At 40.3% G+C, this 15,223-nt stretch overlaps 1 protein-coding gene across 5 annotated transcripts in view; it reads right to left on the bottom strand.

Moving 5' to 3' along the window:
• Positions 1–8,311: 8,311 nt before the first annotated feature.
• Positions 8,312–15,223, bottom strand: part of adgrg2a (adhesion G protein-coupled receptor G2a) — a 20,094-nt gene continuing 13,182 nt past the window's right edge. For all 5 annotated transcript variants that reach the window (XM_031850500.1, XM_031850502.1, XM_031850501.1 and 2 more), the window contains 15 exons: positions 14,668–15,220; positions 14,195–14,313; positions 13,955–14,091; positions 13,707–13,863; positions 12,984–13,139; positions 12,657–12,779; positions 12,006–12,051; positions 11,811–11,914; positions 11,510–11,634; positions 11,142–11,410; positions 10,942–11,041; positions 10,028–10,314; positions 9,800–9,901; positions 9,300–9,416; positions 8,312–9,209 (listed from right to left, as the gene is read on the bottom strand). In XM_031850500.1, the coding sequence (XP_031706360.1) occupies positions 9,115–9,209; positions 9,300–9,416; positions 9,800–9,901; positions 10,028–10,314; positions 10,942–11,041; positions 11,142–11,410; positions 11,510–11,634; positions 11,811–11,914; positions 12,006–12,051; positions 12,657–12,779; positions 12,984–13,139; positions 13,707–13,863; positions 13,955–14,091; positions 14,195–14,313; positions 14,668–15,220 (2,490 nt within the window). In that variant the 3' untranslated portion in view covers positions 8,312–9,114. The remainder of the gene's footprint in view (positions 9,210–9,299; positions 9,417–9,799; positions 9,902–10,027; positions 10,315–10,941; positions 11,042–11,141; positions 11,411–11,509; positions 11,635–11,810; positions 11,915–12,005; positions 12,052–12,656; positions 12,780–12,983; positions 13,140–13,706; positions 13,864–13,954; positions 14,092–14,194; positions 14,314–14,667; positions 15,221–15,223) is intronic.

The following is a 15,223-nucleotide window of genomic DNA, read 5'->3' as shown; positions in this document are numbered from 1 at the left end:
TTGAGGGCATACTCAAAGATAGATAATGAGTTGCTAATGAACCCCATTACAGCAAAATAACAAATACGGTGTGACGTAATCCACCAGTGATGAGATAATTACTTCCTCTCAATGAACAGTTCTTTGACCTAATTTACTGTCCTGGGAAAACAATCGCACAAATGCGGTGCGTCTCCACAGCGCTGTTTCTATATCAGATGAGTTGTGATACGTTTCATATTGTGTAACTGATCAGCCTCTTATCGCAAAGCACACACAGCCTTATCTTCACCGCATCTCTTATCTACAGGATTTATGGCCCTGGGAAATCAAATCTGAGGTGATTGCAAAATAAGCATGACAGCCCAAAAAGAAAAAGTTTGCAAGACGGAGTGAGGGGAGGACTAAAGGAAGGGCCAGGGTTGAATTTGGCAATCTGCACACATTGCTTTTCCAGTTGCAAACACAAACAGACATTAATGGATAGTCTCACTGGAGAAACTGTCTCTTTCACTCTCACTTACTTTACTTTTCTCCGCCTTGATTAAAAAAAGACATGTCCAACCTCAACACAGAGGGAAAGCCCAAGTATTGGCCTTAATAAGGCCCAAGGGTTTAAGTCAGGGGCCTGGGGAGCCACTGGAGCACTAGACCCCTCTGTATATGAAGCACAAAGAACAACCACTATATGTATAGTGTGTAGTGTGTTGTAACAATTATTCCCAAAGGTGCAAGATGGTGAGTAAAGTAGAATCAGAAAGGAAAAGTTTCAAAACAAATTCTAAAATAATTCATTACTACAACCTATAAAGGTTGTCGTCACTTAAACATTAACATACGTGGGTTTTTGTGATTTGCCGAAATAACTGATGGTCTCGTTGAATAGTCTTGACAGTCTGGTTAACTATGAAGCAACAACCAGCAGCCTTTTAGCTTAGCATAGCTTGAAGACTGGAAAGGTAACAGATGTAGCATTGATAACAAAATCCACCAACCAGCCCTCGTAAAGCTTACTAATTAACAAGTTACATCTGGTTTTGTTCAATGCATAACCAACCAGTGGTGTGACAAGGGGGTTATATCTCAGCCAGCACACAAACCCACGCAAATTACCAGTTTTGTTGTTGTTTTTACACAGATTAAAAACCGAAGGAACATGTTAATTACTGAGCTTCAGTGGTGCTAGTGAGATGGCTTCCTTTTTCCTTTGGACATAGCTGGGCTAGCTTTTTCTAAAGTTGTATCCATATTTAACAAAATTGCATGAGAAAGCGTATTTAGCAAAATGCTCGATATCGGTATCTGTGCATCCCTTATTAAAGCCACTCAGTAATGTCTTATTTCAAAGAGAAACATAGAAAACACTGTCATCTGCATAAAGACTGGTCATTTGACTTTGCTCGTCTACTTGAGATGGTGACGTTGAGATGTTTCCTAAAGGCAGGGCTGTAACATGTCTGCATCCTACATCCTGCTAATGTTGCAAGAACTGCACCAGGGAATAAAAGATCACAACTACCTATTGCTGTAAATGCAGTATAATGACAGCTTCACTTCAACACCTAGGGAACTACAGTAATGCACCATAAAAATGAATATTTTAATCAGCTTGAAGCTGTGGAGAAATTGCTCTTAATCAATAGAGCTCCAGCTAATTATATATTCATAACTGTATCCAGCATTGATTAAAAGTTCCTCACAGACTTGTCAGGTGTGGATTTTATCGGGGTGACACTTCCCTATAATGGTGCCATTTTCTATGTTCTGAAAACGCCATTAGCTATAATTATGAATCCGACTGTTAACATATTGATTCTCTTCTTAATTAGAGATGTTATCAACCCCATAAAGACACAACTCCCCATTATTTTTTGGCACAGATATGGCTGATTGAACTGCATTAATCAATATGTCTCTGAGTGATTTTCAAGACGGCGCCCGTGGTTGTCAGGGGCACACAAGTAGATCAGAATATGGCATAAGAGGCAGTGAAGGGAAAATGAAACACTCATCCGGAGAAAGGAGTTTTGTCTTTCACATTGCATGCGGCCTCCTTTGGAAAATAATGAACATATAGATCATAAAAATCTTTGTCAAGAGGACCACTTTCAATGACAAAGAAAAATCTACATCAACTCCCCCCTCTCCTCTCCTCTCCTGTCAGTCGTTGGTCCCTCTGCATTAAAAAGTGAGACGTCTGCTGCTAACTGACATGGTAAGCATGTCAAATTGATGGGCTATTTTTATTCCAGTAGCGAAACCAAGGGGAGGGGACAGAGTCCATTTATAAAAGCCTCGCCTGAAGGTAAGGCTTTCAAGAGACAGATAAAGCGACTGTAGGAAAAGATTTAAGCAGCTTTTTATTTATATATTTACTTCAGCTTTCTCATGTCAAAAGTTGAATTTGGACTCAAGGTTGCCTTAGAAGTCAACACAGAACTGCAAAGCTGCCTGCAGTTCTTTACTGCAAATTCAATACAGCCGGTCATCCGAGACATTGGTTCACTGATATGTGAGCTTTCTTATCGATTTTCCCTTTTCAAAACGTACACGTCTTCTGTGATACATACATTGAACAATAAGTCTCCAAATTAGCAACCGATGCTTGTTTCACAAGCGTTGAGTAACACTTACATGTCAAAATTATTGGACAATTATTAGACAATAACCATAAAATATTGAGTCGGTTTGCTTTTCAGTCACAAACTGAACTGGGAGATTTAGAAAAGTTGTAATTATTTGATTATGGGTTCATTTCCCATTGTGCCCCCGGGTGTAATACATTTCCTCACGAATATGAAACACGGAAATAAATTACCCACACACTCAATTTACTGCTGGTGTAAAACCTAAGCCCATTATGTGCTATCACTGTATTTTGGAGTCACCTTGAGACATTTGCTTGTGGGACAACTCATTTTTGATAAATCACCTTTTACTCACAATGCACAGTTTTTCATTGAAGTTATCAACTCTATTTCTACGAGTCATCCCTCATACCTTCTGTTTTCCTAAGATAGCATTTTGGATGTCCGAAGGAGCAGGTCAAATATTCATAAACATCATTGCAGGGCTGAGATGTCTGAGCAATGAAAGGAGACGGCTCTCTTTTATCTGAGACAGAAGGTAACTCATGTTAGAGGAAGGATTGAGAGGTTTACCCTGGTACTGATACCACCCTATAAAAACATAATCCTTTACAAGTAAACATTCTTTCAAAATTAAATCAATTACTGTTGCCAGAATTTCAGGAAAGTCACAGCTACGAGACATTTTAGCTGATCAAATTCAACCACTTTCTCTGTAGCTTCTAAGTCAAATGACTTAATTGTGTCTTCATTGGACCCCATTGGGTCTGTTTAGAGATCAACATTCAGTCTATAGAGTGCTGGCAAGGCACTTCCCCACTGTGTTAAAATGGGGCTACTAGTGGGCGCTACCACTCAACAGATCTGCATGACTGATCGATGTAAAAACATGCGGTCGGATTGCATTTGCACACTTCATTGATGTTGCGTTAATATCTGCTTTTTAAATGTCTCTTTATCATCCTGGCAACTGTAAACGGCACATTCCCTTCTCAGGACGGCTGACAGCCAGCACTAAGGAGGATGTCATTTATCTTGGTCTCTCCGACTCAAGTTTAAATGAGCCTGCTTGTCAGAAAACCTGACACTTTCAAAATATGTCCAGAAAAGAATAAACAGTTTTGACGTCTCTGAAAAGTCAAAGTGAACTCTTAAATAGAATTATGATTGCAGATGATAAAACAGAAAAAATAATTCTAGCATAAACGGTAATGACTTCAGTCATGAAAAGAGTGCTGACAAGGATACAACAAAGACTAATCTGGGTCTATAAGCTTTATAGCAATTCACGCTGTGTTTTGAGTATATTGCATGCTCAACCTGGAAAAACAAACCCACACATTCACTACATCCTGTGCCCTTAATAAGTGTCACAGTTCTTCACTTGGAAAAAGGAAGAGGATGAGACAGACTAGAAACTGGTAATTATACAGTCAGCATGTAGAAAGAAGTCACTAATCTGATTTGTCAAAGGCAGGAAAGCATGTCAGAAACAGGCACCACGACAGCAAGAGCTCATCACGGACAATCTGGCATCTTGGGTGGAGCACTGGCTGGTATTTGGGGCTTAATTAATGAGGAACAGGTGTGGCTTGATGAGGTAATCAGGGACAGGTGTGCAGGGGGGGGAGCAGGATCAGCTGACTGGCAGGAGGGATGACTGGTGGACAGATGAGGAAATGACGAGGCCATAAGCAGGAGGGGACAGGAAATAGGGCGGGGACTAGAGTTGTACACCTAACCTGCAGGAGCTAGCACGGCTAACAGCAACAGTCCACATACGGCATCATGTCTCAGAATGAACTGTCAGTGCCACCTCCTCTCTCAAAGCCGCTGAAGAACGCAGAGCTCCACGATTCCACATGTCAAAGTTCAATCATCATTCATGCACGCATGGTTGTAAAATTTATTAATAACAGAATCCAGAAAAAAAATGTGAGTCATCACTTTTAAATGTAAAAGGCCTAATACATATTTTTAAAGCATTTACTTAATTATTGTTCTTTAACTGAATAAACAGAATATTAATAAAACCCTAAAGTTGCAACAGACAGCTTCAATGAACATTTGAAAGAATGTCAGACAAATAACCCCAAAGTCCAAAATGAAAGCCTCAGCAGGAGGTCTGCACTGTTTTACTAGCTCTCCTCGTGTACTTCATGTTGTAAATAAACATGTTTTTTTTCTTTCATACCAGCTGATAAAAGGGATTCAGAGCTGCACATCTCCAAGACAAGCTGTTGAAAGACATAAACACACTTGGAAGCAGCTCCTGTTTAGTCGGAAGGTAAAAGATCAAACTATGTTTTCTTCAATACGTGTGATAGTACAACTTCCAGTGATCAAGCCACCACAAATATTCCCTCCAGTATCAGTGATGAAGCTGGTACATTGGCACTCTGTCCTTGTGAGAACACAACACCTCTAATCAGTACTGGCATTTAAAAATCAGGCAGAACACACTCAGCAGGGGATATGATAAGTGAAGTTCACAGGAACTTTGGCAGTTGATATAATAAAACAAGCGGGTACTAATATGTCACTGAGCTCCCACTTTCAGAGTTGCCTCCCTTATGACTAATCTGTACTTTAAATGAGCTGAATCTGAACAAAGAGTCAATAGATGTCCTGCAGCACTGCGATCACAAGCTGCTTCTGCGAGCAAGCCAGACAACTAACTACAAATGTTTGAGTAATTGATCATCAGTAAAAAAAACATAAAACTGGGTCTATGGTGCTGCTTTTTAAAGTTCGGGGTCAACAAATATGAAGAAAACACAGTTAATTAATGCCCAAACCGAGCCATTCAGGGGGCCACGATCTTATGCTACCAAATGCATGGAAAGTGCCTCAAAGTAGCAGACCCAATAGCCTCAGTAGCCTCAGTGCACACTCAGACCACATTTCACCAGGTGACATGTACCCATGTGATGTCACTGTCCTTGCACTTAATACAGCCAAGTATCATTACGGCATGCGGTTACAACTTTGAGAATACGGAACTTTGAGAATTATTTTCTAATTCTCAAAGTTCCGTTCTACTCTCGTAAACAAACCTCAACAACAGTATTCAAACTGTATTTTTTGTGCACGTGGCCAATGCCGGAATTCAAACAAAACAAACTTGCTTAGGTTTAGGCAAGAAAACCACTTAGTTAAGTTTGGGGGAAAAACGTCATGGTTGGTCTTAAAATAACTGCACAAACTAAGTAAAATGTAAAATAAAAAAAAAGGACATAAGTACGGAAAACACTTTGGGACACAAACACCGGACTCCTGGTTTAAAGTCTTGCACCCATCCACCTCCCCTCCCACACACACTCTCAATCTTTTTATGCTACGTCATCACACTTCCAGAGCATTTGCTCTTAGCGTCCGCTAATAACACAGATGGCAGTACATTCTAGTTCATTGAAAGCCTGGTATGTCTCATACAGACAGAATTGGAAATACATGTTCCTGTGCAATAAATGAGCTAGTCATTACTGAGGTGCATGAAACTAAAACACTGTTAAATTAAACACATTTCCACAGGCGTTTTACATCCCTATGAATTTAAGAGGCCTGAAATAGCTGGAGGACAATAAGCTCACATAATTATGACTTTTAAATTCCCAATTTGCCAAACAATAAAGATCCTACTGATTCCATGACTTCCTTCAATCAATGTTTGATTGAGAGGTTTCGCCTCATTGATCTGATGGTTCCCAGGGGAGACTTTCATTTCTGCTGAGTAGACGGAACAACGCGGATTACAGAGTCAGTGAGTACTTCAAACTCTATCAAGGCAGAAAAGGAACAGAGAACTCAGACATTGACATATTTAAAAAATTTATATCAAATAAGAGATATTTATATGAGAGCTGCTTTGCCTGAACTCAGATTATTTGTGTATAAGTTTATACCGCCAGTAATTCAGACACAATCCTTTATCATACCACCTCCACGTCTGTGATAACAAGCCATGCTTGGGAGATGCACATTAAAACGACTTCTTACTGGCAGCACTTTTCACCATCAAACATCACTGTATGGCCACTTATCATTCATTACCACTGACTCCTGAGACTGTGTCTGGTGAGTTGCGAATAACAAAGAAGTGTATCAATAGAAAAGTAAGTTAGACCTGCGATATGGCTGCTAACTTCTATAAGTGCACATTTTAGCTGAAGTGTGTGCTTTATTTCCTACCGCATTACTTTTGAGATATTTACCTTATAAAAGGACAGATGTCCAGCATCACGTTAACATCTGTGATAAGTCGTAATGTGAAGCTTTGTGAGGAGTGATCCTTCAGAGCAGCTGGGAAATCGCAAGCAAAGGCTCAACAACAGACGGCTGCTGTAGTGCTCTTGATCAATGCACTTCAAACTGAATACAAGCAGGTCTGCATGTGCTCTTAAACTTTAAAACAGCATAAATAAACCAAGGAAAGAAACATAGCAGATCCTTCAAATCTGTAAACTCTGGTAGGATTTCATACACCTTTTCTCAAACAAAATGAAAGACTGCCGGTGTGAATGCAGGTGAGGTGTTACAGAAACAACCCTCAGGGAGACACAGACCTTTCCTTTGACTTGGTTTAAATATTAATGGCCTGCGATAATAGAGGATCACAACTATCGATGTCACAGCACAGTGAGGGGGGCAACCTTTTGTTCTTTTAGAGCTGGGGAGCTAATGTGTGTTTTCCCACACCCTGAGATGAGCCGTAAAGCATCCATTTAGAGATAAAACGTGCATTTCTTCTCCCTTTCATCCTTCCCACACATCGCTATCAAGAGGTGATTAAAGCATGTAGGCCTGCACAGATGCACTAAAAGTTAACCTTCAAATCTAATTAAAATGCCAGACTAGAAAAAAATGGCTTTACCCTTGAGTGATATGACATTAGTTAGTCAAATCTGCAGGAAAATTAGTCAAGTGAACCCGACATAAGCAAATTTCATCTGCATCTCAAGAGGCTGTGAGTCTGACAGGAAGACAAAAAGGATTCACACGCATACATGAATAATCTACAAGGTGTAAATCAGTTGTTTTGGGAGGTTTTCTGCTTTTAACAACTGCATTATTAAATTTCAGTAATTGTATTATATGAGGTGGCAGTAACCCACACATTTAGAAAAACAGGATTGTAAGTGTTAATTAAAAAGTCCTCTGCTCAGTGTCCCGGTGTAAATATGAGTGGCTGTGATGGGATCTAACAAGGTGTGGGTTTACGGTGACATCTGGTGGAAGATGTGTGAGCTTGCAGATTGTACAGTATTTAAACCAAATAATCCTTCAGTTAATAATGTACAGTATCAAGCTGATAAAACAATGTTCAATACATTTTTTGAGAGCCCAGGACATTAGGGTTAACAACAATAGTCACATTGATTATTATTTCAAGAAAAATTCAAATAGTTGCAGAATTTTCTCAACGGATTGACCTCGCTGCCTCTCCATTATTCACACGGCGCACTTTGTCATTTGGTTCACGTTAGAAGTCATGCTGTTGGGAGATTTGAACTCATGTAAAACTTTTAATAGCGAACTGCTGCCAGTCTCCGGGGCCTGTGAGGGGCCGGCCCTCACAGGCTGGGGTTGAACTGGCACCGGGTGGGCGTGAGATGCACCGCTGAAGGTTACACAATGCTGCGATGAGAGGGGAGTCCGCTGGGATCATAATTGGTGGGTTTGATGTAGAGATGTCATGTAGATGTGAAACTCTCCGGCTCAAAAAACAAGACAAACTCGACTTGTAACGAGTAGAAGTTTTATTATCTCCTCTCTGATGGCATGCACACCTTCTTGCACGAGGACATTTAGCAATATGTGTCTTCACTCTTCATCATGCTCCAGTACGCATGACCATACTTCAGGTCTTTTACATGTAATAAAATAATCTCTAATATATGAACAACCCCCCCCATTTGAAATGGTCTAGAACTGCCACTCCCCTCAAATACTCATAAAAATATATTTTTCCTGTTTTTGTAGTAAGATCGAGCACATTGACTCTCCTAAAGGTAGTGAAAGTATACAAGCAACGGTCAGAGGAGCACCTCAAACACACTAGAAATATCTTCACTTTTTCCATTTATGTTTTGTGAAAAAGAAATATAGCAAAAGAGCCTAACAATAATCTGCACAAAATTGACAACGTTTGCTTTAGACTACCAAATGGATGCAATTTTTGTATCTGTAATATACCAGAAGCTTTCTCGCTTACTGTAAATGGTTACAGTAATACCGTTAGCTTTGAAACAAGCTATACAGTCTGCACAAACAGTCACAGCTGTAACGATGAAATTATTACATTTTTCAGTCAGAAACACACCTACTGTACATCTCCTATTGCTGACAAGTCCCTTACATTATTTCTGTATTCATACATTCTACTGTTAATATAGAAAAGACATCAAGTCACACTTGATGCATTCAAATCATCCTTCAGTCTCACTTCCTCCGTCCTTCATTGCACCTGTAAAACCTTCATCTCGTGTAACACTGAGTAGCATCTCTCTGAGCGTCCACTCCTGTGATTCGTTTTTTAGCAGGACCACTAATCTCTGGCCGTCAGATTTCGCCTGTGAAGCTCGTTGAGGAGCGCGTCGCTGTTGGAGCCGTCAGATATTCCGCTGTCCATAAACACAGAGTCTGTGGGAGACCGTCACAATATTATAAATCTTTTCGGTATAAAGCTATAAATGCAGATTAGACATTGCAAACTGTGACCTGTGAACATACCACTGGTGCCGATGCTGATGACGGAGGAGCTTCGGGAGGTGATGTGGGGAGCTGAGGTGCTTGCCGTGAGGACAGACATATTCCTGTTGTTGTTCTGGGTGGCTGTCCGACTCCAATCTGCAGAAAAATGTGTACACGACCAACCATGTGTCAGTTTATTAAACATTAAACATTAAACATATGTTTTTGTAATTTCCCAGATTTATCCTGTTTTCATATTAATATTCATTAAAATTTGTATTAGCAAAGGTTAATACTAATATTATCTTCTCTTTTTCTAGTTCTTTTCTGCATTCTCTTCTCTAGTTTGTCATGTTTGTTTGTTCAGATTTGACAGAGTTGTGACTCTATGAAGGAGTGCTATTTTTGATGCAAATTTGGGCAATCAGAATGCAGTATATATATTGTCTCATGCATGTCCCACCTCACACTTTTAAAACCCCTGCCCTAATCCGTCCATTCAAATTACCAGAGGCATAAGAACACAGTGAGGTACCCACCTGAGTTCTCAGCCAAGTGCAGTTTCCCGCAGCAAAGATAAGTTCTCCACTCCCTGCGGACACTCTCCTTCAGAGCGCAGTGGAAAATAAAGACAAGAAATCCTGTACAGGACAAATGAAACATTTTTAAAAAGAATAGCGTTTGGGAGACATTTGCATTTTATGGTTTGCCTAATTTGGATAAAACCACATGTGGAGTAGAACCCAGTGTATTCATACAAGTCTCACCCTGCAGAGAGTTGAATATAGTGAAGAGGTAAACAAAGGGTAAGTAGAGGGGTCCCCAGGCGAACAGGGCGAACCCCCAGGTGAGGCCCAGCAGAATGATGAGGCCAGCGATGCTGCGCAGATCTGTCAACACTCCCCTGTTGGGAGCCTGGTTCTGGGGGTTCTGCTTTTTGATCCGGGACAGCTGGATCATAACGACGATGAAGACCAGCAGGCACAGAGAAAAGATCACGAGGAAGTAGGCCACCACGCCCACGTAGAAGGCGATGTTATTACGCAGCCAACAGCTACAGGGGGACAGAGAAAGACACATGAAGTCAAAAATACATTATCTTGAATCTAGGTGGTTGTTTGTGCCTACGGTGTCTCAGGATCATTTTCCTCTTCTACAAGGAACTTTCATTTTAGATTTTGATGGTCCCTATGTAGAAAACATCCTGTTTTAGTGACAGTCTGCCTCGCACAGAGTCTGAGCTGAAGGAGTTTCTGGTGAACCTGCTTGATTTTGCAGACACTGATACCGGTGACACTGATGGCAAGAATTAAGAACAACTATATAGATATAGCCAGTCTTTTCGCAGATAGTGTCGTTTGCTTATGTTGGTCATATAGAGGCATCAGTATTAAATTGAGACTGTTTCATTCCCAGTTAAAAGTTCCCTTTTATTAGATGCCTGGCCGCTGCCTAACCACGGCTCTACCCTTATAAAACTCTCTACCCAAAATAAAACAATACCAATGAACAGATCTAGCATAGTTCAAAACTAACTTGTTAAAAATACATATTCAGCAAGGTTATAGAAATGTCTTGTACTGCTTGCTCTATTACGGGCAGGATGGAAAAACAAACAGAAAAAGGACAAATCTGTTCATCTGTGATTACAAAAGGTTATTAAGATTTAGGCATAACTTACAAGTCATCTGAAGTGCCATCTGTGAATTTTCCATATGTGACCAGACCATAGTTGTCTTTGTCCACTGATATTACAACGATCACCACAATAAGAGGAATGCCTGCAAAGATCAGGATGTTAATCAGCAAAACCATATCAGTAAAAAAAAAAAAAGCTACATTTTTAAACATTGTGACATTTAGGAGCCAAGTGTTACCCACCCCAGCCTAACAGTGAGAACTTGAGCATGTATCTGCTGAGGTAGGGGGTGAACACCCGGATGATGCTCAGGTACATGTGCAGGGCCTCAAGCCCCGCCCAGGTGAATGATGTCAGCAGGAAGTAATGCAGGAAGAAGGCGGTGCTGATGCAGAGCCCGATTGCTGGGTAGAGCGCCAGCCAGCCATCCAGGAGGAAGACCAGGTTGAGGAGGAGGAGGGACAGGCAGAGCTGAACCAGGATCTTGGCAGGAATATCCCGCAGCAGTTTACTGAATAGAAAGAGTTTTGTTAGGATACACTTTCTTATAGTTTAGCTTTGACATGAGGCTCAGATTAAAGTAGTCTTGGTAAAAAAAATAGATTCTTACTCAAATAAGAGATATGTCAGTAAGGTGAGAGCCAGGAAAATGGCAGAGACTCCACAGCCGATGTAGGTGATGAAAGTAAGAATTTGCGCATGCTGACGGTCAATCTGTACATCTCTGGACAAATCCTGTATTCAGGACACACACAAAAAATATAAAATCAGTGCACATTGTACAACAGCCATGTAGAAAAAGAGTCAGTTCTGTTGTTTTTTCAAACATGTTGTAATTGTGATTTGAAGAACTTTATTGATACTGTTATTGTCAATATATCACACACATATGAACAAATATGCACACAAACCAGCAGAATTGCAAAGGATGTGAGATGGTTGCAGCTGCAGGTTGTTTCTTCTGGTGTGGCTTTGACAACAAAGCAGCCAGCAGAGCTCCAGTGTCCGACACCACCTGAAGCAGAGAAACACAAACAAACAGAGATACTAATTCCTGTGGAAATGTAACCATCTCAACCCACTCGATTTAGCGTGAACACACTCACCATTCTGAGTCAAGTGCCAAAATGCACAGGAGGCTGTGTAGTTTTCCTGCGAACAAATTGGAAGAAGAAAAGCATCACAGAGGAACTTTGAGTGATCCGTCAATACTTTCAATATTTTTTAACCATTTATTTGATTTCATTTAGTTTATTTTTAGATGATTTACATAATTTTACTTCCCTCTAAAACCTACTTTTACTTTGACTGACCGAGAAATGCAATTACTTGTGGCATTCCAACCATTGCAACAAATATGTTCTCATTAAACTCAATACGTTTCAAGGTAAACCTATTTTCTACAGGATTACAGTCCCAGTTGTGAACACATGGTTACCATTGTGAATTGAAACAAAACAACAATAAAACAACAGAACTACTGAGTTATGTTTAGGCAACAACACTTTTTGGTTAAAGGATAAGGATTTGGCTTAAAGTCAACATTAACTTTTTGTTTTACTTGGAACACAAACAAAAGTAGTGTCCTGGGTGAAAGTCCTGTGTTTGCATCCACCCAGCCCGTCCTCATCCATATGAAAACTTTGACTGAATTGATTAAAAATACCGTTTCTGAGTTTCGTGAGTGGGGTGAGATTCCTCTCTGGATAAATGGGATCATGAGAAAACTAATGATTTATATGCGTGTGCACACTCACATTTACGGGGTCGATGTTTCGGATGGTAAACTGAATGTTCTCTGTCAGGTTGCTTATTGACAGATTGGCCACACTGGCTGCCAGGACGGGACTGACAAGGGTTTCGCTATCTAATGCTGCGTCCTGTAAAAACAAAAGACAAACATGTCACTATTTCCTCTTCTATTGAACTACACCTGGTTTAAGATTAAAAACAAATGTTGGACTTAACTGAGAAAAGTTAAAAATGCTGCTTATAAATCATTGAATGCACCAATAAATACTGCTGTATTCTGTGAAACAATTTGTAAGAGATGACAATGAGATAATGTGATGATGCGAAAGTACCTGGAAGAAGACAGGTTTGGTGTAGAAGGTGAACTGGACCCTGTTGGCCTCCTTCTGCTGCTCAAGACTGAGCCCATTGGTGAGGGAGGAGGGCAAGAATACAGACCCCAGAGCAGACCCGGACCTCTTGGACCGGGATCTACCGAGGGCACGGAGCTGGACACAAGAAAGTTAACAAAAGGTTAATGGAAAGGTTCGGCACTTCCTGTTGTCTCATCATCTGTTTAAGGTCACTTCATGTCACAGTAGTTGCTGCAGAAGTTGGCATGTGTTCCAAGTCGGATTCACAAACTTGTCATAAATTGCTTGTTTCAATATAATGAATAAGTGAGTGCACGCCCATGAGATTTATTCATTAGCATAATCAAAACTTGTTGCCAGTAAACTTGTTGTTTAAGGCTACCTGTGATTTTCATTCACAAAAATGTTAGTGAAAAGAAGAATAAAGAATTTTGATATGATGAACAGAATTGTTTCCGCATGTCTGGACCACTCATGAATTGTACTCGTTTCTCGGAGAAAATTCCAAGTACGGCTTCAGAAATACCAACTGAAATCAGATTCTTTTTTTTTTTTTTTTGTTTTGTATGTGAAAGCAATCGATAATGACACAAATTCCCTTAAGTCACTCGTATGTGTCAGATCTGTTCGTAGGAGTTTTTGCATGAGACCAATTGTGTTTCATGAAAAGCAGTGAGACCAGATGGCTGAATTTAAATCTACCTGGACATTATCAGTGTTGAAAATGTCAACGGATGTTACTGGAAAGTCGGTCCCATCGACTGCCCTCACTGCCAGAACCAGCGAACCTGAAGAGAGGATCTCTTTGTCACCAGCGACAACCAGTTTAAGACCCAGATTATCTACCAGACGAATCAGCCTGTATACAGGACAGAGGACAAAACATTTCAGAAAAATCAAACGTATGGGAATATGTGTGTCCATGTGGGTGAGGGTTGTGTGAGTTGTACCTGTTAGCAGATGCAGACAGGGCCAATGAGTTGCCTCCCATCAGGTTGCTTATTACGTTGACAGCCTTTTGTCCCAGTGCCTTAGAGACAGTGGGTCCATCCAGAAGCTTCTCTAAGTTTCTCACCAACTGTGTCACCTGCAACATCAATTAAATGATAAAGTTTACTTTGAAGAATCACACAAAATCGTTATTTTATGCTAATATTTTTTCTACAACTTCAACACATCAGAAGCTTCACCTGAGAGGAGTTGAGCGAAGACGCATCCTGTGTTTGATTCAGCAGCTGGTCTGCTTGTTCCTCCTGGGCCTCTTGGTTTATAATTGTCTCTGAGGTGGTTGTGGATGCAGTTCCTGTACCTTGGCAAGTCATACGAATCAATTATTCATGTATGGTGGACATTATATTGATAAATTAGATTAATATAGCAAAGGATAAAGTTTACAAGTTGAGACTTTGATCAAAAAGTCCTCCTATTCTGCTGCACAGAGAAGGATTGTATCCAAACGGATTAAGGAAATATAGCAGTAAACAAATCTTATGATGCCTTTTCTAATGGACCCATGGACTGCGAAGTTTATCTACTTCAAAAGTTATTTAAACTATAAAAAGATTTTTTTGAAAAGCAAGCTTTTCCAGCCAATTTGATCCACCATATTGAAAAGTTTAATTAGAGGATCCAGCCAAAACTGTAAATTCTGAGCTGTACATACCAGGTTTTGTTGAGGTTGTGTTCGTAAGCGTTTGGACAGTTGTTGTTGAAGAAGTCAAGGGAACCTTTGAAGTAGTGGTGTTAACCTGGGCCGGAAGTGTACCATGCATAGTTGTTGTTGTTGTGTTTGAAATTGTAGCTTGAACGGAAGCGTCTGTAGTTGTCAAATTGATTCCAGGTGCTTTGGTTGTCAGGTTGAAGTCTGTGGTCAAACTACTTGCAGTTGAGCTTAGATTTAAGCTGATTCCAGCAGTTTGATTGAGATTCATGGTGGTACTGACAGCAGAAGCAGCTATGGTTAAGTTGTCATTTTTGTTGGTTGTTGTGATGTTGTTGGTCATTCTCGCTGTGGTGTGATTTCCAATCTGGTTGTCCAGTGGAGCAACAGTTGGTTTGGTGACGTTGTCAACAACAGAAGTCACATTGTCCACAGTTGAGTTTTTGGTGGATGTCGTTGCATTATTAAAAGTTACATTAACTTGTATTGCAGTAGTAGATGTCATGTTTTTTTTGTATGCTGTAGTGTGATTGGTTGAAGGTGTAACTGTAGTTACATT

The sequence above is a fragment of the Anarrhichthys ocellatus genome, unplaced genomic scaffold, assembly GCF_004355925.1.
Source record: "Anarrhichthys ocellatus isolate YVR2014 unplaced genomic scaffold, GSC_Weel_1.0 scaffold10, whole genome shotgun sequence".
Taxonomy (NCBI): domain Eukaryota; kingdom Metazoa; phylum Chordata; class Actinopteri; order Perciformes; family Anarhichadidae; genus Anarrhichthys; species Anarrhichthys ocellatus.
Note: the sequence above shows the minus strand (reverse complement) of the source record. Positions and strands in the feature narration are given on the sequence as shown.